Source organism: Otolemur garnettii, unplaced genomic scaffold (genome assembly GCF_000181295.1).
Source record: "Otolemur garnettii isolate 467f Iridium unplaced genomic scaffold, OtoGar3 scaffold00025, whole genome shotgun sequence".
Classification (NCBI taxonomy): domain Eukaryota; kingdom Metazoa; phylum Chordata; class Mammalia; order Primates; family Galagidae; genus Otolemur; species Otolemur garnettii.
In genome coordinates this window covers 21,093,922-21,119,842 of record NW_003852420.1, presented here as the reverse complement: position 1 = coordinate 21,119,842, position 25,921 = coordinate 21,093,922, and the positions used below count along the sequence as shown (strand labels likewise).

General features: G+C 41.6%; 1 protein-coding gene across 1 annotated transcript in view; it reads right to left on the bottom strand.

The window, feature by feature from the left end:
- Nucleotides 1-2,329: 2,329 nt before the first annotated feature.
- PSMB2 (proteasome subunit beta 2) overlaps nt 2,330-25,921 on the bottom strand; it is a 40,820-nt gene continuing 17,228 nt past the window's right edge. Inside the window, exons 4-6 of the mRNA XM_003788182.3 lie at nt 8,293-8,455; nt 6,363-6,412; nt 2,330-2,564 (exon numbers count right to left, since the gene is read on the bottom strand). Coding sequence (XP_003788230.1) covers nt 2,457-2,564; nt 6,363-6,412; nt 8,293-8,455 — 321 coding nt within the window. The 3' untranslated portion in view covers nt 2,330-2,456. The remainder of the gene's footprint in view (nt 2,565-6,362; nt 6,413-8,292; nt 8,456-25,921) is intronic.

Below are 25,921 nucleotides of genomic sequence, written 5' to 3'. Positions count from 1 at the left end.
AGCCTCCCAAGTAGCTGGGACTACAGGTGCCCGCCACAGCGCCAGGCTATTTTTCTGTTGCAGTTTGGCTAGAGTTGGGTTTGAACCCACCACCTTCGGTATATGGGGCTGGCTCCCTATCCACTGAGCCACAGGCACAGCCGGAGAAGATAAATTTCATCACAACCTATTTGTATGTGTTATTAAGAGTAGCACAGATTGGATAAGAGGCCTTACCTTAAAGATCAACTAGCTTCAAAGTGTGGTTCCTACACTGCAGTAATAGCATCAGCTAGAAATTGTTTGAAATGCAAAATCTCAGGCCTCACCCTAAACATGCATAAACCATGGGGGCAGGACCCAGTAATCTGTTTCAGTAAGCCCTATAGGAGGTTGGAAGTTTGAGAAACACAGCTCCAAAGAAACCTTAATCCAATGGTTCTCTAACATGATCAAAGATAAGAATTACTTGGCAACCTTTCTAAAAAAGTCCCACTTAGAGCTAAACCTATTTTGTTTGAGACAGGGTCTTGCATTGTCACCCAGGCTATTGTGTAATGGCATCATCATAGCTCACTGCAACCTCAAACTCCTGGGCTAAAGTGTTCCTCCTATCTCAGCCTCCTGAGTAGATGGGACTGCAGGCACCTACCATCATGCTTGGCTGATTTTTCTATTTTTATTTATTTATTTTCATTGAAACAGGGTATCATTCTTGCACAGGCTGGTCTCAAACTCCTGGCATCAAGCAATCCTCCTACCTCAGCCTCACAAAGTGCCAGCCACTGAACTTGGCTGCCAGATGGACTTAGAATTTAGGGCTGCACCTAATCACTGTACGCTAAAAAAGGAAACTCCCCAGGTAATTCTGATATCAAACATTTGGTTAAGAACCACTGTTTTAGTATCTCCACTGGCTGGGCACGGTGACTCACACCTGTAATCCTATCACTCTGAGAGGCCCAGGCAGGTAGATTGCCTGAGCTCACGGGTTTGATACCAGCCTGAGCTAGAGTGAGACCTCGCCCATAAAAATAACCAAGCATTGTGGTGGGCATCTGTAGTCCCAGCTAATTGGGAGGCTGAGCCAAGAGAATCGCTTGAGCCCAAGAGTTTGAGGTTGCTGTGAGCTGTGATGCCATAGCATTCTACCAAGGGTGACAAAGTAAGATGCTGTCGCCAAAAAAAAAAAAAAAAATCTACATTGTTCCCAAAATAGTAGGTTAAGAGTAAAATAGGTATCAGGTTAACTGCCCATTATACATCAAATTAATGAGATATCATGCAACTGTCAAAAAGAATAAGGTAGATGTGCATGTACTGATATAAAAAATAATACGGTGTTAAATGAAATAAGCAAATTTAGAACATTTTAAAATAATTTTTAAAGGGGACATGTGTCTATCTGTATGTCTCTATGTCTACTTTGTATAGGCACAGACTAACTCTTAAAAGGTAGATAAGAAATTAGTAGCTGACCCCCCATCTTCCTTTCTCTCGCTCCTCTCTTATCTCTTCCCTCTACTTTCTTCCCTCTAATACAAAATGAACTTATACTTTTATATCCTAAAAAAAAAAACTAACTCAAGTTTCCTCCAGAAAAGGAAGCAGATAATCAGATTACAGGGATGGGAGAAACATTTTTACTTATTTATTTTTTTTGTAGAGACAGTCTCACTTTATTGCCCTTGGTAGAATGCTGTGGTGTCACACAGCTCACAGCAACCTGCAACTCCTGGGCCTAGATGATTCTCCTGCCTCAGCTTCCCAAGTAGCCAGGACCACAGGTGCCCACCACAATGCCCAGACGTTTTTCTGTTGCAGTTTGGCCAGGGCCAGGTTTGAACCTGCCACCCTAGGTATATGGGGCCAGCGCCCTACCCATTGAGCCACAGGCACCGCCCAGAAACATTTTTCACTTTAAGTTTTTATACTGTTTACAAGTTTTACTAAGTACATGTATTACCTATTCAGAGTAATCTTAAAAAATTTAAGTTTAAGAAAAAAAGAACCATTGCTTTAAGGGCGGCCCCTGTGGCTCAAAAGGGTAAGGCACCGGCCCCATATGCCAGAGGTGGCAGGTTCAAACCCAGCCCCGGCCAAAAAAAAAAGAAAGAACGATTGCTTTAGAGGGAATAAGACATTAGCAAGCAAGGTATATGGAAAGAGCTAGGTGAGAAGGAAGCTGGCCAGTGGAATAATACGTGGGGCTGTTAGCTGCTAAATAGCACCAAGAGCATTCACAAAGGGAAAGAAGGGGCAGGAGTTAGACACAGTCCTGGCAAAAGAGAATCCTTCTCCAGTTTCTTTCTGAGGCGATGTCAGATAAACTGAGACCTAAACCAGACAGTTCAGTTTATCCATATTCAGCTTTATTCTGAATTAACCATCTATCATGAGTGCGCGTCAAAGAGTAGAAAAAAATAAAGAACCCCATCATAAAAAGTTCCCTGGCAAGTGGAAGGGAGGGCATGACGTTAGGAGCCGTGTTTGGGGAAGGAAATGTTGTCCAGCTCATGGATGCCGCTTTTGTCAATGATTCGAACGCTGAAGGTTGGCAGATTCAGGATGAAACGTTTCTGGAGCTGCAAACAGACATGAAGGAAATCAGTCAACAAATAATTATTGAGGACTAACTACACGCCAGGCTCTGTTCTAGGCACTGGGGATACAAGCAGAGAAAAATAAACTGACATTCTTTCTTTCTTCTTCTTCTTCTTTTTTTTAAAGACAGGGTTTCACTCTGTAGCCCAGGCTGGACCACAGTGGTGCAATTCAATCCCAAGGAGTTAGGACAGCAAGCGAATACACATGCCTTGCTAATTTTTCTTTTTATAGAGATGGGGGACCAAGGTAAGTCAACTGGTAATAGAATGAGCCAATCCGATGCTCCCTTCCCCACAGTCTTTTACCTATCAATCTGGTAAACACTGACTTTTTTCTTCAAATGTCTTTTTTTTCTTTTTTTTTTTGAGACAGAGTCTTATTATGTCACCCTGGGTAGAGTGCCATGGCATCACAGCTCACAGCAACCTCAAACTCTTGGAATTAAGTGATTCTCTTGCCTCAGCTTCCCAAGTAGCTGGGACTACAGGCGCCCACCACAATGCCCAGCTATTTTTTGGTTGTAGTTGTCATTGTTGTTTAGTAGGCCTGGGCTGGGCTTGAACCCCCCACCTTCAGTGTATGTGGCCAGCACCCTCACTGAGCTACAGGTGCCAAGCCTCTTCAAATGTCTTAAAATAATAAGCTAACAAGGAGGGATTGCCCTTTGACCAAAGCAGTGCACTCCCCGGTTCTATTACCTTGTTCCAGTTACCCACCCACTGGTCCATTATAAGGACCAGTGAGTATGTGTTTGTGTGTACAGCTAGAGGGGTGGTGGGAAGAAGTCAACAGAACTGTTTTTGGAACAAACCCTGCTTCTGTCTCCTCCAATGCAGGCTCACCTATCTGAACAGTCATAAAATTCTACCTACAAGGCTGTTCCAAAGCAGCTGTGGACTATGTTCATAGAAACTGACAGCCCCACTAACCTGGTGGAGGTCACAGAGGAGCACAGCTGGGGGAAATCTTTGCTTCTACAGTTACTCCTTTCTGGACACCTAATAAGACCTCCAGAGAGAAGACACAAAGCTTTCTACCTGCTCCCTTTGGAGCCAGAAATGTGCACTTCCCCGGGCTTTAGTCCTCCCTCCCTGATTTCCATCCCCTCTGCAGCCGAGGACTAGACAGCAACACCCATTCCATTTCCAGAGTCCTCTCTTGCTGGTGACTCCTATGTCAGAAACTAGTTCCAAGATTAGAAAAGGTAACAATAAGGAAATAATGATTTCTAAACTGACCCTCTTTAGGATCCATGAGCAATAAAGTCTTTTTTTTTTTTTTTTGAGATAGAGCCTCAAGCTATCCCCCTGGGTAGAGTGCCATGGCATCATGCTCATAGCAACCTCCAACTCCTGGGCTCAAGCGAGTCTCCTGCCTCAGCCTCCCAAGTAGCTTGGGACCACAGGCGCCTGCCACAACGCCTGGCCATTTTTTTTTTTGGTTGCAGCCATCATTGTTGTTTGGCGGGTCCAGGCTGGGGATTCGAACCCGCCACCTTAGGTGTATGTGGCTGGCGCCTTAGCCGCTTGAGCCACAGGCACCGAGCCGAATAAAGTCTTAAAAGCACTTGATATTCCAGTGGTTTCTTCCTGACAGCCCCTTGTAACAGTCCATTAGGCTACTGGACTAATATGTCCCCTTAGCTGAAAGGTTAAGAAAAGGAAGAGTTTGGCTCAGCACCTGTAGCTCAGCAGCTAGGGTGCCAGCCACATACACCAGAGCTGGCGGGTTCAAATCTGGCCCGGGCCTGCCAAACAACAATGACAACTACAACCAAAAAATAGCCAGGCATTGTGGTGGGCGCCTATAGTCCCAGCTACTTGGGAAGCTGAAGCAAGAGAATCACTTAAGCTTAAGAGTTTGAGGTTGCTGTGAGCTATGACACCATGGCACTCTACCCAGGGCAACAGCTTGAGACTCTGTCTCAAAAAAAAGCAAGAGTTTATTATCAGCTTCTGCTTTGGAAAGGGGATTTACAAACAAGGGGGCGGGTACTATGGGCTAAAAAACATAGGCTTATGGAAGAAGCAAACTATATTACTTTCTTTTTTTTTTTTTTTTTTTTTGAGACAGAGTCTCACTTTGTTGCCCAGGGGTTGAGTGCTATGGTATCATCACAACTCACAGCAACCTCAAACTCCTGGGTTTGAGTAATCCTCCTATCTTAGCCTCCTGAGTAGCAGAGATTACAGGTACCCACTACAATGCCTGGCTAATTTTTCTATTTTTAGTACAGATGGGGTCTCACTCTTCCTCAGGCTGGTTCTCAAACTCCTAAACTCAAGCAATCCACCTGCTTTGGCCTCTCAAAGGATTATAGGCATGAGATACTACACCCAGCCTCAAACTACATTACTTTCAAAGTTCCCACCTGCTCTCATCCCCCACTCTCTCACTAGACCATGCATTCAAGTCCATCCTCAGGCAATAAGAACAGTAAAAGAATTAAAAAGTCTAATGGGGCTGCTTGTTGACCTCCTCATCCTTCTGTCACACCTAGAGACTTTGATTCTAAGGAGTACTATGTTTCCCCCAAAATAAGACACTGTCTTATATTTATTTTTTCTCAAGACGACACATTAGGGCTTATTTTCAGGGGATGTCTTATTTTTATTAAGTATAATACAACTATCTACATTTATTCAAATACAGTTAAGTCATCTTCTTCTGGAACCTGACAGGGGGAGACGACCTTGTTGGTGGGCCTGGTGCTAGTGATGCATAACTCCTTTCCCCTAGCTGTCTGCACATGCGCAATAGGATGCCTATAATCGCAGTTACCACACGCGCACATGCGCAAGTGCCAACGGCTCGGAGAAAGGAGCTGTGGCACATAAAAGGTATTGCAGGCTTCCTTATTACTCCATGTTGAAATGCATGGCGTTGCATATGATATGCTGCATAGCCATGCCCATCACTAGGTCTTATTATCAGGGTAGGGCTTATTATTTAACAAATGCATAGAAATCCTGCTAGGGCTTATTTTTGGGGTAGGTCTTATTTGGGAGTAAACACGGTAATATTGGAATGGGTGTGGTCTGTTCCTGGTCTCATAAACGAAAGGCTACTCTCTCCTTCTGCCAAAGCTTCCTAGTTGCTTTCTACATTTTCCTGAATTCTCAGGGAAAGCTTTCCTCTCCCGATTACAAGGATTCATGCACTGCTTATAGAGCAAATAGTATGGCAATTACAGATGGCACAAGAATAGAGCAAGTATAAAGTCTAGGTTAACAGTTCTTCAAGTTTTGCCCCAGGTACCACCTGAGGTTGGCAAAATCATCTGGGACTGCTAGTTAAAACAGAGATTCTTAGTTCGTACCTCAGGACAGTAGAATAAGAATGAGGGAGTACACAGATAGTAATCTCCTTTTTAAATTTTTTATTTATTTTTCTTTGTAGAGACAGAGTCTTGCTATGTTGCCCAGGTTGGTCTCTAACTCCTGGCCTCAAGCAATCCTCCTGTCTTAGCCTAGTAGTAATCTGTTTTTAGAACAAGTTTCCCAGATGATTCTTATATGTACTAAAATTTGAGAACTACTGGTCTGGATGAACCAGAAAGAAAAGTAATTAAATTATAAAACTGACATTGATGAGAAGGTGATCCATAAGAGAAAAATAAGCTTGTCACCCACACCAGACTCTGTCCCTGGTAGCAACTTCACATCTATTTATTACATCTTCTGAAGGATCAGAAGAAATGCAACCAAGGAACAGGAACAATACTGGCAAACAGAGAAGCAAAACATTCCTTTTAGGATCTCATGGGAGTTACTCACCTCTTCCAGACATTTCTTAAGGAGCTCCACTGCCTTATCACGTGAGATAGCTGAAACAGAGAACCCAGAGACCATGCACTCAGGTGCCATCAAGTCCAACTCTCGGCAACTTCTGATTAAGTTTCAAACTTCTTTAGGTCTGAATGCCACACAATTTGAAAAGGCAAAAAATGCTTTGCCTTCTAGCCTGCAACAAACTTATTTCATATGCAGTTGAGGGTGACCCAGACCCAGTGCTACGGCAGCCACAAGCCATTGCAAATTGATTTGCTACAGAGAAGGGTAAGCATGATGGAATTCTGTCTCCCCTCCTCTGAAGAAGTCCAGCAGCCTGCCTCTCTCTTTCATAGCCTACCCGCTCCAGCCCCCTTTAGGTCAAGGCTTAAATCAATTCCATCTGCTCTAGCCAGCTGTAAATCAGAGACGGGGGGGGGGGGGGGGTACGGACGGACAGGGCCAGAATTTTAGCCTTACTTTCTCAGCTGGGTCTCAGTTTAACAATGGGAAGAGAATTCACAGGACAGGGATAAAACTCTCCTAAAACAGGAGTCAGAAGGCATAGGAAACTGAGAAGACATATTATGTAGTTATGCTTCCAGGGTCATTAGTGGTTATTTTGGTGGTAAATCATCTGCATCACTGACAGATGCCAAATCCAGAAAGTCACCAGGAGGCCAGGCTAATTCTTCTCAGGATATGGCCTGGAGCTGTAGTATGGCCAAGGTTGAGTGAGAGGGCAGCACCAAAAAGGAATGAACACGCTGGATTCTTACAACACCAACAGGGAAGAATGGAATGTAAGGAGAGAAGTGGTTATCTGTGCTACATCGTCTTTTTTTGGAGACAGAGCCTCAAGCTGTCTCCCTGGGTAGAGTGCTGTTGCATCACAACTCACAGCAACCTCCAACTTCTGGGCTCAAGTGAGTCTCCTGCCTCAGCCTCCCAAGTATCTGGGACCACAGGTGCCCGCCACAACGCCCGGCTATTTTTTGGTTGCAGCCATCATTGTTGCTTGGCAGACCCGGGCTGGACTCGAACCTGCCACCTTAGGTGTATGTGGCTAGTGCCTTAGCCACTTGAGCCACAGGCGCCGAGCCAATACATCTTCTTTTTAAAATTTTTTTAAAGAGATGGGGTCTCACTCTTGCTCAGGCTGGTCTGTAAATAACTCCTGATCTCAAGCAATAATATTCTCACTTGGCCTCCCAGTGCTGGGATGACAGGTGCGAGCCACCATGCCCAGTCTATGCTGTATCTATAGTCTATAATAGATACGAATCTCAAGTGCCTAAACATGATGTTGGGATTGGGGTCAGAAGAAAAAACAGCACAAAAACACCCTTTTGTCTGAAGATTTGCCAAGCTGACAGTTTATGTACAAGCAGAGAGACAGCTTTTTCTTACAAAAGGGAGCAGCCATTAGGTGGTAAAAGGGCAAGGCCCAGATTTATAGCCTTAAAAGGCTTTTATATTTAAGCAAAGAAACCCCCATCATCATGCTGGGGACCTGTTTATCCTCACAAGTTCAAAAATAAGTACATAGTTACTTGTTTTACTCATCTAGTCTTAAATAAGCAGCTAGGCAGAGCAAAAAGAATGAAAAAACTTAACTCTTGTAACTCAAGAATTACAGAATCTAATACAAATGTTTTACTCACTATGACATCTAATATAACCCCCCCTTTAAAATAAAACCTAGCTCTAGAGACATACAATATCTCATTTTGGCTGGCAAAAGGGATTTTTATCAACTTTTCTAAGGCCCTACTGACCACAGGAAAGAGAAGCTTTCAGACAGCACTTGCTTGTGCTTCTTGGAATCCATCCCTTACTCAAGCCCTGGCCACCTAACTTCAAGGGTGAACAAAACTGGGGAGCACCTGAGGGCAGGGCTCTGCCACTGCTCCCTACCTAGTGTGCTGCTACTTACTTGGTGTGTAGTATCGGTCCAGGATACTGAGTGTCAGGAAGGCACCATAACCATGAGCTGCAAAAGGGGCCTTGGCCAAGGCTGCTAGGTAGTCCATGTAGTACAGCGCTGGCCCCTCATGCTCATCATAGCCAGCCAAGAGGAGGTTCACATGATATGGGGTCTGCAAAAGAAAGACATGCTAAAGTAAGGACCAAAGTAGAGCACCTATATCTTTCCATGGCAAATGGAAACACTGATTCTTGCTGAGAAAGAAAATATTAGCTGCAAATGAAGCACATCACAACCAAAGTAAAAATGTAGGGAAATATGGAGGACCTGGAATATGGTTAGAGGTGAGGGGAGTTTGGCTTGTTTTCTTTCAACAGAAAGGTATTTGGAATACTTTCACTAGGCTTATGAAAAGCTGCTTTCTTCTTAAAGCCTAAGGACAAAGGTGGCACCTGTGGCTCAAAGGAATAGGGCACTGGCCCCATATGCCAGAGGTGGCGGGTTCAAATCCAGCCCCAGCCATTAAAAAAAAAAAAAGCCTAATGACAAAAACTTGTACAAAAATGATTTAAAGGCAAAGCATGGGGGTTCCTGTGTCATCCCTAATTGTTAAAACCAACAAACACAATTCTGAAAGTGTCAGGCCACAGAATGAGAAAGCAGCGACTCCAAGCACAACAAACAAAATAAATCAGCTCAGTCTGGGCATATGGAACAAAATTTCAAATGATAAACTCTATACCCAGTTAAAGAAACAACTTGTAAGGTGGGGAAGGATAGTAGGTTTCAAAGACTTAAGTCAAATCACTAGACTTTTATTAAAGAAAGTAGTCATGAAAGTCCACAAGCACAAAGAAACACAGTAACTTTTAAAGAATTATAGCTTTAATTCTATAAAATTAGAATGCACCTGTGGCTCAGTGAGTCGGGTGCCAGCCCCATATACCGAGGGAGGCGAGTTCAAACCCAGCCCTGGTCAAAATGCAACAACAAAAAAATAGCTGGGCATTGTGGTGGGCGCCTATAGTCCCAGCTACTTGGAAGGCTAAGGCAAAAGAATCACCTAAGCCCAAGAGCTGGAGGTTGCTGTGAGCTGTGATATCACAGCACTCTACTGAGGGCAACAAGTGAGACTCTGTCTCTAAAAAAACAAAACAAAAATGAATGGGCGGCACCTGTGGCTAAAAGGAATAGGGTGCTGACCCCATATGCCAGAGGTGGTGGGTTCAAGCCCAGCCCCGGCCAAAAAAAAAAAAATTATAGCTTTAGGTAATATTATAAAGTTCTAATATTTCTCTAATAATTATGACGTTCCCCTAAGATAATTAAAAAGTAATTTTTTTTTTTTTTTTTTTTTTGAGACAGAGCCTCAAGCTGTCCCCCTGGGTAGAGTGCCGTGGCATTACAGCTCACAGCAACCTCCAACTCCTGGGCTCAAGCGAGTCTCTTGCCTCCGCCTCCCAAGTAGCTGGGACCACAGGCGCCCGCCACAACGCCCGGCTATTTTTTGGTTGCAGCCGTCATTGTTGTTTGGCGGGTCCAGGCTGGGGATTTGAACCCGCCACCTTAGGTGTACGTGGCTGGCGCCTTAGCCGGTTGAGCTATAGGCGCCGAGCCATTAAAAAGTAATTTTATAGCCAGGTACAGCATCTCACACCTGTAACCCCAGCACTCTGGGAGGCCAAGGTGAAAGGATTACTTGAGATCAAGAGTTCAAAACCAACCTGAGCAGGAATGAGAACTCCTCTCTATAAAAAGTAGAAAACTCAGCCAGCCATGGTGGCAGGCTCCTATAGCCCCTGCTACTTGGAAGGCTGAGGCAGAAGATTGCTTGAGCCCAAGGGTTTGAAGTTTCTGTGAGCTAGGCTGATGCCATGGCACTCTAGCCCAGGCAATAGAACAAGACTCTGTACCCCTTACCCCTCCAAAAAGCAATTTTTACTGAGAAAAGAAATCCTATAACTTGGATTTATAGGCATCCTTTTTTGGCACTACCTGCAAGTCTACAAACACAAATTATTACAGAACCTCGACTAAGTCTACCTTGCTCCTTAGCTCTAAAAGGATGATTTTATTATTTTCTACACAAGCAGAGACATTTACCACATTAAATTCAGTCTGTCTATGCTCCTAGGCTTCAGTGGTGGGACTCCTGTTTTATATTATATGTCTTCCTTTTTCTCTGCAGGAAGTGTTTTTTTTCTCTTGTGTTTCCTTCAATGGGTAGTAAGCAGCCTTTGCCTATGGATACGTGCCCATCCCTAAACTTACGTATATGTTTGATTAAATGTACATTAAATGGCATGTCATATGAGCATGAAGTAGTAACAGCTAATGGTCCTAAACGTAACATTTTACATTCTTTGAACACTGATTAACATAGCACTTGGCAGCCTGAAGAACCTCATGTTATATACTTGTTTCCTAACATCTCCTGAAGATTACAATGTAATCCTATCCTACAAACAAGTTTCTGCCTTGGGCATAGAATAGTGGACAATCTCAAAGGAATGAGAATTGACCAATAATAGCCACGATTCTAAGAAAATAATTATTTGCCTATCACATTTCCCAGTGAGTACTCTGTCAAGCTCTGAATTCTCTGAGTATCTATGACTACTTTCTTACTAAATATGACCTTAGGCCAGACACTTAACCCCTATGAGCTTATTTTTTATGGGTAAAACTGGGTTAATTATTCCTTCTCCTTTTTATCTCCTAGGGAGTACGGTAAGAAAAAAAGTATTAGAGGTGAAGTATTTCAAACTCTGAAATAAAAGATGCCTCCCAAATTCCTAGTGTATTAACTACATCCCAGTCTCCTTTTGATAGCTTGCCATTTTATTTTTATTTATTTATTTATTTATTTATTTTTGAGACAGAGCTTCAAGCTGTCCCCCTGGGTAGAGTGCTGTGGCATCACAGCTCACAGCAACCTCCACAATGCCTGGCTATTTTTTGGTTGCAGCCATCATTGTTTGGCGGGCTGGGGCTGGATTCGAACCTGCCACCTTAGGTGTTATGTGGCTGGTGCCTTAGCCACTTGAGCCACAGGCGCCGAGCTGGCTTGCCATTTTAAATAGCAAAACACCAGTTTAAATTAGCTAGAGATTATATATACATACACAGACACCCATAAAATATATACGTGTAACTAGTAGCTTTACTTTTTTTTTTTTTTAGAAAATGTCTAAAAACAGTACTGCAAAATCCGGCAGACAGAAGACTGTGGTGCTCTTACAGTTAAAATTGGGAGATGTGGGGGAGAGATGAGAGAAGACAGAGAAAGAAAGAAAAGAAAAGGAATTCTGACTGGTTTCCCTCCCCAAAGGAATTAATAATATGGTATTTTACCTATCATAAAATAAGTTAATAGACTTTTTTTGTTGTTGTTAAGAGGATAACTCTTCTCTATTCACTGGCCAGAACACCAGTTAAACTGTACGGTTAACCAAAACAATTTTATCAAGTTATTATAGTATAGTAAGGGCTCACCCAGATACCCAAAGAGGCTTTAACCAGGAGAACCCAGAGATGTTCTATCTCCAAGTAGGATCTTGCCCATAATGCTTGGAGATTAAATTGTTTTAAAATAATTAATGTTATTTAACAATAAGCCACTACCAGAAGATTTTACGTCAACAGAATTCCACAAGGAAACTGTATTCCTTAATTGGTCTATGTAATATTATTTATTTATGCTTAAGCATCTGACACACACACACTCTCACCAAAGTTGGTTTTTAGAAGCTACAACTTGTGGTACAGAAGATAACTCAACAAATTATTGTGTGACTTCGAATTACCAACTTTTGCATGTGTGAGATACTTAAGCATAAATAAATGGTGTTATCTAGACTAATTAAATCAATACATCTGTGTAAGAACTTGCAGTTTCTGAAATTCTTCTGACAATGCCCCATCAAAGATCTCTAGCTCACACGAGTTTTTAAAATTTCAAACAAATTCTTGCATACTGTCACTCTCACAGTCCTCTAAGAATCATGGTATTCAAAGTAACAAACACAGTTACAGATTTTTTGTTACATTCCCTCATGATTATGGAATGAATGATGAGATAAATTCCAAGCATTCCAATTTTCACTATTTTTACGGCATACACAAGTGACTGCTGTGGTGTATTAAGGAAAAAAACTTAGCATGTAAGACATGACATACTTATTCAAATATATATGCTGATTATAAACTCTACGAAGGCAGGACTCTGTCTGGCTTGTTCCATGATCTACAAGCATATAGTATGTGCTCACTAAAGATGTGCTGAATCAATAATAATCACACCACAAAGCATTACACAGGGTTTGTTTTTTTTTCTTTTTAGAGACAGAGTTTCACTTTGTCACCCTTGGTAGAGTGCCCATGGTGTCATAGCTTATAGCAATCTCCAGCTCTTGGGCTTAGGCGATTCCCTTGCCTCAGCCTCCCAAGTAGCTGGGACTATAGGTGCCCGCCACAATGCCTGGCTGTATTTTGTTGCAGTTTGGCCCGGGCCGGGTTCAAACCTGCCACCCTCAGTATATGGGGCACCCCACTCACTAAGCCACAGGCACTGCCCGAGACAGTTTTTTTTTTGACAGTCTCACCTTATTGTCCTCAGTAGAGTGCTGTGACATCACAGCTCACAGCAACCTCCACCTCTTGGGCTTAAGCAATTTTCTTGCCTTAGCCTCCTGAGTAGAGCATTACACGTTTTGATATATATGTAGCTAGTGTCTAGTATCACAAGAAAAGATTAAGAAAATCACTAAACAAATGTCAGAAAGAGATAACCACTCAGTAGAAGCAGCTCAATCAGCTGATTGCCAGTATCGCTAAGAATGCAAATTTATTGCTGCTTTTTGCTAGGTTCTGGGTTGTTCTCTTTCTACCTGCCTCTAGACATAACTTGCTAAATAAAGAAAAGCTTACAACACAGGTGAGGCATTCATAACTGAACAAAGAAGAGACCAACAGCATAAATGAATTTCTCGGGAAGAAATACCTGGGTTATACAAGATTTAGAAAAGTCAGTCACTTCATCTCTCTGAATTTTAATGTTCTCATCTAAAACATGGGATAATGCCTACTACAAATGGGCTGCTGCAGTGAGGATGCAAAGAGATAATGCATGTAAATGATAAGCATACTGCATAAATCAGAGTAAAAGCTGGATAAATTATAAATATTAGTTGGGAAACATAATCATCTATGAAGTGTCCATGAAATAAACAGTATAAGTACTTAGGAGAAGCCTGACTACCTCTGGTACTGACATACAAGAAAAATTCTTGATACGTGTTCTTCATAAAGGTATACAGAGGAATGTTTTTCAAGAGTCCAGCATGCCATCTGACACATGGTAGAAAAGCATTAAATGATAATTTCCTCCTCTCATTCCAGGACAAAAGAAGAGCACTAAGGTAATGGTATTTAGTGCCAAGCATCCTTATTAGACACTTAGAGCATATGGTCAACCCATCCCTGCCCCTCAAAAAAAGATCTTCATCCCAACTGGATAGTAAATCAATATTAAGTATCTTCATGTTGTTTCTTTCCATACAGATATGTCCGTCCTGAGGGTCAAACTTCACTTTCTAGATACTTTTTCATCAGTTCTCTTCTTTCCTGATTAGTATTAATGTGTTTAAGAATTTGCCTAATTATTCGGGGAAAGTACAGACACTAATCAAAAATGACAGAACTTCCAGGAACTCTCTGTACAAAGAATCTTTCACAAAGATTACTGGGAATCTTCTATAATGTAATCTCTACTCTGTGCATGATATCATCTAGCCTTTGGCTGTTTCCACTACTCTGTTTAGAGTGCACATTTAAGTAATAACATAAAGTTACGAGGTCCCCAAAGGAAGAACTGTAACTTATCTGACTAGGTATCTTCCACAGCAAAGCAAAGACTAACCACCAAGGGTTTATAGTACAAATGCCAACCCAATTAAAGTTGTGTCTAATTGATATATAAAGAAAAAATTTTAAAGGGACTATCCTGGGAACTCAAAATGGATTTTAGCCTCTAGAACAAGGTACTACCAAAATTGTGCCTTTTAAAAGAAGTTGGTGAGAAGAACTAGACAAATGTATTTTTTCCCTCCCTTAACAAGCACATAATATAAGCTTATTTTTACAGTGATCAGCTTTAGGTTGTTTTGAGATCTCCTCATCTACACAGTAGGAGCAATGAAAGTACCCACCATTGTAAGGTTGGATATAGTTTAAAAATCCATGTTAATGGCTCGGCGCCTATGGCTCAAGTAGCTAAGGCACCAGCCACGTACACCCAAGGTGGCAAGTTCGAATCCAGCCCGGGCCTGCCAAACAACAATGGCAGCTGCAACCAAAAAATATAGCTGGGCATTGTGGCAGGTGCCTGTGGTCCCAGCTACTTGGGAGGCTGAGGCAGGAGACTCGCTTGAGCCCAGGAGTTGGAGGTTGCTGTGAGCTGTGATGCCACAGCATTCTACCCAGGGGGACAGCTTGAGTCTCCTGTCTCAAAAAAAAAAAAAAATAAAAATAAAAAATCCATGTTAAGTGCTCAGTGTAACACTTAATATTTATAATAATACAAATTGACTATTAATCACTATTAATACCACCACCGCTATCATTTTTAGAATTTTACTGCATTATCAACATTTGACTAGAGAAGAAGACCAAGAAGATATGCCACAAAAAAATTGTCTAATATTTTTGGTTGCTAAAAGAGATAAAACTTGAGACAGGGGAATTAGCCAATAAGCAAATCTCTGACATACTTCTTCCTGGGACTGAAATAGACTTAAGTATCTCTGAGCCTCTGAACCCCGCACAACTGAGAACAATTCTACTGTGGACTCCTGTATTTTCAGGGAGTGGAGGGTGGAAACACACACACACACACAGCCCCCCCGCCACACTTTCCTTAAGTTACATAGAGTGTTTCCCTCTCTCCAATTCTTGTATAGTCTTTTCTTATGAAAAAGAAACACTGTAGTGACTAAGAAAAGTGTGAAAATTCCATAAATTTTGCAGCTAAGGAGAACAGTTGTGATAAATACATTGAAACAACAAAATCAGTGACAAGAATCTGGGCGGTGACAAGCAGCGGTGTGACATCTGGCGGAAGCCAAAGTCACAGCAAGGGGGAGAGAGGTGGGCGTGAGGAAGCATCCTGCCGAGCGTGGACACAGAAAAAGAGAGGAATTGACAGTCTTCCTTTGGAGCCAGGCCAGCCTTTGGCACCTCTAATTGACAAGGACGATATTGCTGTGAGTGAGGTGCCTTGGAGAACAGTACAGTTTCTTTTTTGATGTACTGCACCTTGGACTGCTAGGCACATATGAGACATACTTCCATTCCTGGTGGGTCAGAAATTTAGGAGATGCAGAACCACCACCAAGCCAAAAGAGTCTCTCTAAAGGTAAGGGTTCTAATAAACAGACTTCTAATACACTAAACAGAGACCAGACTTTGAAAGGAGCAGTGCACCTGCTATTTCTTTTGGACCAGCTAATTATCAAAGCTGGCCAAAGGTACAGGCACTGAAGTATTTCACAAAAATGTAGGTTATAGGCTTGGAAGGGCTCAAAGAGCTCAACTAGTTTAGCCAGCATCCCTTTTACAAACATGGAGACTAAAGTTCAAAAAGGAGATAGTAACTTTCCCTAAACCACATAGATAATTAGCATCAAGACTCAGAACCAGAATTCAGGCTTTTGAGCTGCAAGTCTTGCATGCTTTCCCAGGAAACTATGCTGCCCCTACAAAATAGAAATGAGTGCGAAACTATGAATCAGTATGTTAATGTCAGTTTCACACTCAAATATTTCAGAATGTACTATTTACATATCAGCACATATTGTTCTCAATTTCACTCAGACCAATGATTTTAAGTGTTTAAAATTCTTTTGAGACAGGATCTTTCTATGCTGCCCAGGTTAGAGTACAGTGGCTGTTCACAGGTACAGTCATGAAGTACTACAGCCTCAAACTCTTAGACTCAAGTGTTCCTCCTGCCTCAGTCTCCCGAGTAGCTGTGGTTAGAGGTGTGTACAACCCTGCTAGGTTAATTTTTTAAGTTTTAAAAGAATAGGTTTAATGCCATACAACTGTAAGCCTCTATAGGGTCTAAAACTATGTAATACGTGTAATAGGTATTCAACAGATATCCATGATGATAAATAGATAGTAACACGTTTGTTTTTTTTTTTTTTGAGACAGAGCCTCAAGCTATCCCCCTGAATAGAGTGCCATGGCATCACAGCTCATAGCAACCTCCAACTCCTGGGCTCAAGCGAGTCTCTTGCCTCAGTCTCCCAAGTATCTGGGACCACAGGCACCTGCCAAAACGCCCGGCTATTTTTTGATCGTTGTTTTGACGGGCCCGGGCTGGATTTGAACCTGCCACCTTAGGTGTATGTGGCTGGCTTCTTAGCCACTTGAGCCACAGGTGCCGAGTCTAGATAATAACACCTTAACTGCTTTACCAGTGCCTAATTTTTCAACTTCATTAATTGTTATTTTTATATACTGATGCTCTGAGCTCTGAAAACCTTGTTTTCAAGAACCAACAAAATTTACTAGCTAGCTGCTTTGGTGGCATACCTTTAAAATTTTAATTTTGCCATTTTAATTAAAGAAAGACATTGTACCTGAATTGGAATTCACTATTTCAAACACTTAAAAAAAACCCTCAATGATATGAGCAACTTCTAATTATTGTAACCTAAGTACTTTCTCTAGCTCTAAAAGATTATAGCTCTATGGAAGGGGACGATGGTAGGAGAGAACTACCTATCCTAATGTCTAAGCAATATGGAAGAATTTGTACCCTGATTTTATTCCTCTTGCTTATGTATTATTATTTCTTTTTTTTTGAGAGGAGTCTCACTCTGTCACTCTGGTTAGAGTGCCCTGGCATTCATCATAGTTCACAGCAACCTCAAACTCTTAAGCTCAACCAATCCTCCTGCCTCAGCCTCCCAAGTAGTTGGGACTACAGGTGCCTGCCACCATGCCTAGCAAGTTTTTCTTTTCTTTCTTTATTTTTTTGAGACAGAATCTATGTTGCCCTTGGTAGAGTGCCATAGTATCACAGCTCACAGCAACCTCAAACTCTTGGATTTAAGCAATTCTCTTGCGTCAGCCTCCCAAGTAGCTGGGACTACAGGCACCTGCCACAATGCCATATTTTTTTTTTTTATTGTAGTTGTCATTGTTGTTTAGTAGGCCTGGGTTAGGCTCGAACCCACCAGCCCTGGTGTATGTGGCTAGTGCCATAACCACTGCGCTGAGCTGAGTTTCTCTATTTTTAGTATTGATGGAGTCTCATTCTTGCTCAGGCTGGTCCCAAACTTCGGAGCTCAAGCAATCCATCTGCTTCAGCCTCACAGAGTGCTAAGATTACAGGTGTGGGCTCGGCGTCTGTGGCTCAAGTGGCTAAGGCGCCAGCCACATACACCTAAGGGGGTGGGTTCGAATCCCCAGCCCGGGCCCGTCAAACAACAATGATGGCTGCAACCAAAAAAATGGCCAGGCGTTGTGGCGGGTGCCTGTAATCCCAGTTACTTGGGAGGTGGAGGCAGGAGACTCGCTTGAGCCCAGGAGTTGGAGGTTGCTGTGAGCGTTATGCCATGGCACTCTACCCAGGGGGATAGCTTGAGGCTCTGTCTAAAAAAAAAAAAAAAGATTACAGGTGTGAACCATCACACCCAGCACCTATACTCATTTTTAAGAAAATCTATAAGTAGATTCAATCTCTTTTAGCCTTAAGTATAAAAGCACATAGTTTAAAAAAAAATTAAAGTACATAGTTTATAAAAGGCTTCAACCAAATCCCATGAGAGGTCTCTAGGACTATAACACAAGATAATTATGAACTCAGGCAGATCACCCAAATAACTTCATTTCTGCATTTAGAGTGTGAATAAATGTAGTAAGTATTTATTTGGCATTTGAAAATGAAAGTATAGATCTGGAATGAGCTCACAAGGTAGATGTGGACAGGGGAGGATGCCATATGTAAAGGAAAAGAAACACGGAATGTTTAGGTACTGGTGAATATGGGACACATAAACCTGGAGAATTAGGTGATTTCAGCAGGAAGCAGAAAGGAACTGGATGATAGAAAATGGGATGATATTGCCACTGGTCTCCTAGACAAAAGACTATGAACAACAGTATGTGCACCATGGAGGAGCCAATGAAAATTTACCATTTCCATCCCTCTGCTAATCCAAGCCTTTTCTCATTGACTTAGGATATTGGTTAATTGGTGCCAAGGAACACTGATGTCTCAGGACTGACATTCCACTGGTCCCGTCACTTTTCCTTTCTCTTTAAATAGAAAATTTTTAGAAAGGGAGACAGATGAGATATATTTAGAAGGTAGAACCAACAGGACTTCATAACTAGTAGAATAGAAGAGGTGAGGATGAAAGAGGAGTTAAGAGGGCTCTCAATAAAGGGGGAAAGTGGTGTGCAAATTGGACCCAATGATCCCAATTAGGGTTGTCCAGAGACAGAAAGGGAAACAGTATATAACCAAAGTCAGGAGACTGAACAAAGAACCAGACAGTTAAGGAGGTTTTATTTACATAAACATATATTCTTTCACATTCATATGTAGAAGACAGTGAAGAAAGCTCATGGGACACGATGGCAGAGTATGATTCCTAGGTTGTCATGAAAGCAAGCACAAAGAGCATGAGGGTGACCTATGTGTGTGGGAAAGTGGGGAGGGGAAAAATACAGAAAAAATTTCCAGGATAAATGCCGAGCGGAGTTTAGAAACTGTCAATTAAGAACTAGCTATGGCCAGGCATAGTGGCTCATGCATAAAGTTCAGGAGTTTGAGATCAGCCTGAGCAAGAGTAAGACCATCTCTACTAAAAATAGAAAAATTAAAGGCCGGGTGTGGTGGTTCACACTTGTAATCCTAGCACTCTGGAAGGCTAAGGTGGATTGCCTGAGCTGACAGGTTCAAGACCAGCCTGAGCAAGAGCAAGACCCCATCTCTAAAAAAAAAAAAAAAATAGCCAGGCATTGTGGTGGGCACTTACAGTCCCAGCTACTCGGGAGGGTGAGACAAGAAAATTGCTTGAGCCCAAAAGTTTGAGGTCACTATGAACTATGATGCCACAGCACTCTGAGGATGACAAAGTGAGACTCTTGTCTCAAAAAAGATAAAAAAAAAAAAAGAAAGAAAAGAAAAATTAGCCATTTGTGGTGTGCCCCTATAGTCCCAGCTATTCCAGAGGCTGAGGCAGAAGGATCTCTTTAAGCCCAAGAGTTTGAGGTTGCTGTGAGCTATGACACCATGGCACTCTAATCTGGGTAACAGAGCGAGGCTGTCTCAGGAAAAAACAAAACAAAACAAACCAAAAAAAAGAAACGAGCTAGCCATGTTGGGATATAGACATATTCAGGGAAAAATGACCAGCAAGGTGGTAAAAGGGGCAAAGGTGGAAAGAGACACAAGACAAGACACACGACAGGTTAGGGTCCTATTAGGCACTATTGCCACTTCAAGGAGAACAAAAAGATATGGAGTTAGAAGTTAAAAACTTCCAAGGATTCCTCTTGATCCTGTCATGGAAAAAAGTACAAGTTTCCACTGAAAAGAATCAGAATAAGGTGGTCCTGGGTTACAGATGAAATACATTCCTGACCATGCCTTTAGGCCTGGTTTGTTATGAAACTCGGATCCCTCATGAACAGTACATAGATGGCAATAATAACACAGTATATTAATAGCTTATATGTGGTAATAATATCATAGCATAAAACTGTAATAATTCTCCCATACTGCAGTAGTAAATTATAGAAACAATTATGCTCTTTCTTTTAATTCAAAAAAACAGAACATAAAAACAAAATCACACAGAAAGTTTAAATAGGAGATAGGAGAAATTTTAAAAAGAATATTAAAGGTTAACGCTCACCGAATGTTACATCAAGGCGAGGTTAACAAGACTGTTACATTTATTTTGATCTAACCAAATCAATAATCATCTTTCCAGTTCAACTGCTAATCCACTACACTACTTTGTAATAGCTGATGTTTTCATTGAAGCACACTGCCTTTCACTTTCACACGTTCCATTATTCTCATATTATGCTTTGTAACTGTTCCAACAGTAGAATGACTGAATCCTCATGCTTTCCCAACGAATGATGGCATCTGGCCTTTCTCCACGTGCTTAATTATTTCTACTTTTGTTTCTACTGTAATCATCCTTCTCTTTGCTACAGGCTCACCTGCACTTGTAGTAGACTTCTGCTTAGAGGCATGGTCATAAGGGTAAACACAGACTCACAAAATTGAATAAAAAAGTTAAGATGACAGTGATGCTGAAACTAGCTGCTAGTGTAAAGCTGCTGTGCCAATGAACTACTTTTGCCATGTACGTTTGTTTACATAAGGAGAAGAAACTAGGTCCTCAAGTCATTAATTTAATTAATTACAAGTCATTCTTATGCAGAGTGGAGGGAGTCCATCCCTAAATACAGAACTCAGTTACGTCAGGCTGTCCCCAACCTGGGCCTGCCTGTACTACGATAAGCTTCATAAACAGGGAGGTTAAATTAAACTGACTGATGGTTTTTCCTTGTTGTCTCTTGTTCCAGATACATTTATCTTTTGTAGCACCGAAGAACACATTGGCTCATGTTTATAAATTCTCATACTAAATAGAGAAATAAGGAGGCATGCATACCTCAAACAAAGCAATCTTTGATTTTCAGAAGCCCAAGATGAAATATAATATTGTTCTGAAAAATGAGACTGTGTCCATCACTTTCTTTTTCTTTTTCCTGCCTTAGGTCATTCTCTGGAAAATGTATTTGGTAAACCCATGTGATGCTGGCAGATGCAAAATAAAAACATAAAAATTATTTTCATTTTCCTTTCATAATGACTAGTACATGTTCAAATGTTTTTGTTTTAACACACTGGTAAAGAACTCAGATAATGGCTGAGTTCCTGAACTTAAGCGTAAGAACATCACCGCATTTGCAATCATTATTTTACTTTATTATCTTTTTTTGCAGAGTCTCAAGCTGTTGCCCTGGGTTGAGTGCCATGGCATCATAGCTCAAAGCAACCTCTAACTTTTGGGCTTAAACAGTCCTCTTTCCTCGGTTTTTCTATTTTTAGTAGAGAAGGGGGTCTCACTTTTGCTCAGGCTGATCTGGAACTTGTGAACTCAGGCAATTTACCCACCTTGGCCTCTCAGAGTGCTAGGATTATAGGTGTGAGCTACTGTGCTCAGCCACCTGTAATCAATTTTGTAAACTTTAAAAGCAAAATATCTTTTAAATTACTATTTGGATTTTTTTTGTTTGTTTTTGCAGTTTTTGGCCAGGGCTGGGTTTGAACCCACCACCTTCGGCATATGGGGCCAGCGCCCTACTCCTTTGAGCCACAGGCGCCACCTTAAATTACTATTTGAATAAACTCTGCTTTTATTTATTTTTTTCTTTTGTAGAGACAGAGTCTCATTTTATCGCCCTTGGTAGAGTGCTGTGGCGTCACAGCTCACAGCAACCTCCAGCTCTTGGGCTTAGGTGATTCTCTTGCCTCAGCCTCCCGAGTAGCTGGAACTACAGGCGCCCACCACAATGCCCAGTTGTTTTTTTGTTGCTGTTGTTGCAGTTCGGCCGGGGCCAGGTTTGAACCCGCCACCCTCAGTATATGGGACTGGCACCCTACTCACTGAGCCACAGGCGCCCTAAACTCTGCTTTTAAATACCTGTCATGTAAGATAGGTAAGTGCTTTTGTGAAAAAAGCAATGAAGATCAAATGTGGTTTTATCACTTTCCATTTGTGCTACCTGAGACTTAGAGCTTCGAGTGCCCCCTTTTTAACATGGAGGATGGTACTGCTTGCCTTACAAAGTTGTGAAGCATAAAAGTGTTCACCTGTGTTAAAGTTCCTGGAAGATGGCCTAGTAAGTAGTAGGAGCCCAATAAATCTGAATTGTAAAACCCCAAATTTTGAACAAGTTTCAATTTCTAACAAACTAGGATTTTAAATTTCCCCCTCAATAATTCCAAAGTTTGCACAAACTTTACTTCTTCAAAGCCATCACTCACCAAGTTTCATTGATTCTTCCTATTAAAGTTGTAACCTTGTTGTAATTAAAAGTTTAGAAATTTAATGACTTGAAATGTAACATGGCACAGATGCCTTATTATACCAACTAGTTAACACAGTATTTGTTTTCTACATTAATTTTACTTGCTAATCAAAAATACTGCTTTCTCCCCCAAATAACATCAAAATAAAATTGCTGATGGTGCAATGGTGAAACCAATAACACCACGTTTGCAACAAGGCCACAATGAATTCTTTTTTTCATGAGCTGGCAGTTTCCAGGACAATTTAAGATTCCTTATACCTTTAAGTCAGTTCATAAAACACTCAAATGCAAAAGCCATGCTCTGCTACAAATCAAGTTACTCCTACAGCTTCAATAAACATGGAAGCTTTCTCTGCTTCCTACATTTTTTCCCCAAATGTTCCATCAAAGAGCAGCCTATGAGCCAATGATCTAACCAAATCTCATTGAATTTTGGTCTTTTTCTCATTGAAATATCTGATCAGGCTAACCCCCTCTTAGCTAACAAGCTTCCAGAGAGGCCCACTGCTTTTAGGATAAAGATTTTCATCGAAGTCTTCATAACATGGACTACCTCTCTAGTTTCAATCTCTTACCATTCCTCTAAAACCCTTAGCCTTATCTAACAAACTATTTTAGATTATGAATATAGTGAATACACATGTAACTATCTCTCAGGTCAACCCTTCCTTCCCTAAAAAACCTTCCCTACTGCCTTCATTTTTTTTCTTTTTTTTTTTTTTAAATTTGAATTTTTTTTTTTTTTTTTTTTTTTTTTGTTGTTGCAGTTTTTTGGCCAGGGCTGGGTTTGAACCCGCCACTTCTGGCACATGGGGTCAGCGCCCTACTCCTTGAGCCACAGGTGCCGCCCCCTACTGCCTTCATTTTAGATAACTGTTTGTGGGGTAGAGAGTAAAGAAAACCTCATGGGGCTTTGGGGATCAGCTCCTGAATTCATATCTCTGTATGATGCTGGCCAGGGCAGGTAGAAAGAGGCACCAAGATGCCAGTATATGTGCCACTGTATCTGTGAGTGTGTGTGAGGGCATTCCCACATATATGCTCATCCAAGCCAGGGCACTAGTTTAAAGCAATCTTAAAAGGTGGGGGTAGGCTGGGCATGGTGGCTCATGCCCAAAGTCTCAGCACTTTGGGAGGCCAAGACGAGGGAATGGCTTAAGGCCAGGAGTTTGAGACATTTATCTGAGCAACACAGTGAGACACTATCTCTATAAAAACTAAAAAAAGACAAAAAAAAAAAAAATCAGCCAAGCATAGTGGCACATGCCTATAGTCCTAGCTACTCAAGAGGCTGAGATAGGAGGATAGCTGATCCCAAGAGTTTGAGGCTACAGTAAGCTATGATCAAGCCACTGCTACTAGTCCAGGCAAAAGAGCAACATTTACAAAATAAAATGCATATTCTTAGCAGACAGAGCACTCCACCTTAAACCAAACCTTAATAGGAAACAACAAAAATTTTAAGATACAAGTTTTAAAACAACATAAATCTAGACCAATTATTTATATTGCTTCACCCCCATTTTGATTAGAAAAGATGGTTTAAGTGAAAAGTTGGCATTATGGGATTGCACAGTTCCAGCCATCCAATAGGCTTATTCAACTAGAACAGGGGTTTGCTCCACTCACAGCAGGCATCCAACAGGGTAGCACATATATGCTCTCTGAGTGAGAAAGCAACACCTTCTCACATACAACCCCCCGGAGAGAGATGGGGAAGGGAGGGGGACGACTTTACACCTGCAAACTCCTAACTCTATCAGCATTAGGGCTGGGAAAAACAGCACATATTTTTTATAAAAAAAAAAAAAAATAAGAGAAATAGGTTTCCTGATAAAGCCAGTAACTTTCAAATAAGAATCTTCTCATGCTACTTTTTTCTTAGGAGACTAGTAAGTGAAATGATTCAACAGCCAGCCTTTGTCTCTGTTATGAACCTAGTCAAGCCCTAATAACTGCATAAGCAAACTGCTTAAAAGGGCAGCTGCCAGAATTCTTATTCCTCTTGGTAGAAAAACACTATAAGCACAAAGTGTTGTCATATTAATTAAGGCACTTCGAGGCACATCTGTCCCTAGGCATTTGGATAATCAAAATGACCACTAAAAATAGAACAGCAGTATCTCCAATGGGGCAGATATGAGCCACCCCTAATCCTAAGAGACTCCTGAGTGAGATGTGACCTGGGGTACAATCGTGTTCTGCAGTACCACTGAATATCCATCTAAACACAGCCATATGTTTCCAGTTTTACTTCATGTCCTATTAAGGCTAAGAGTAATGAACATACAACTCTTAGTCCACAGTTAGCCAATAAAACGCAGTTAGCTGGGAAACTGCTCCCCAGATCTAAAAGGGTTGCTGCTTGCACTGAAAGTCCAAAAGATTCATGACGAACATCTTGGTTTCTTTTTGTTTCTTGTTTTTGTTTTCAATTTCCCCATCACCAAAGTAAGCCAGCTTTTCTTGTCAAGATGCCCAGGCTGTGTGACACCAGTGTCAAAGGCTGCCATTTGCTTCAAGGCATTACCATCTGCAGCAGCACAACATTTTGTCTCAAAAAATAAACACATCTGCCCTTTGCCAATGTCCTCCCACTGTGCCACCCATCTGGAGCAGGTGAGCTGGAAGGCAAGCCTCGGCATGGGTGAGATGGGGGCAAGTAGGGAAAATGAGGCCTCGAGGGAGATGGCACATGGAAAAGGAAGAAGGCCGTGCTGCGTCAGGTCACATCCTGCTAGCCACATTTGCCAAAAAGCATGTGAAATTACCCTTGTTAGTGATATTTTAATCACATGTAACAAATGGTTTGTAGTGTTCAGGGGACAAGACCTGCAAAGTCAAGGCTTCACCTGGGCCATCTGTTCCCAAGACCTCAGTGATACCAACAAACAGATGATGTCTTTGTGCCAGCTACAAGGCATACAGAGAATAACTCCAGTGGTCAGAATAGAAGGCTCAAAGCAACAGGATTCTTCTAGGACAAGACTCACTATACAAGACTACTATTAGCCAGATGAAACACACCCAAATTCAGGATGGTGCTGGGACAAGCCATGGTCACTGCTGGAAATATATCTGAAATTTTTTCCTATGCGTATTTTCCCTTTCACTGAAAAAAATAAATTCAAGTCTGGTTATGGTCTTGACATCGGATCTTTAAAGCATGCTATTTAGGGGCCAGAAGAAACCATATAAACCACCTAATCAAATGCTGGCTTTCTCCCAAGGTTTTCAACTCACTCACTAAAACTCTTTCAACCATACTTTTAGTTTTCAAACTTTGGTAGAAAGGGGACAATGAAGCCACCTTTTCAAATAAAAACTTATATAGAGCTCCTACATGTAAAATAGATAAAAGCTGAATATCCCTACAGCAGGATGGGCATTTTTCCAACTCATTATTTCTGTTTACTTGTTAAACATTTACAAGTATAGCCCTATAAGAAGATAAATTACCGGCTCGGCGCCTATAGCTCAACCGGCTAAGGCGCCAGCCACG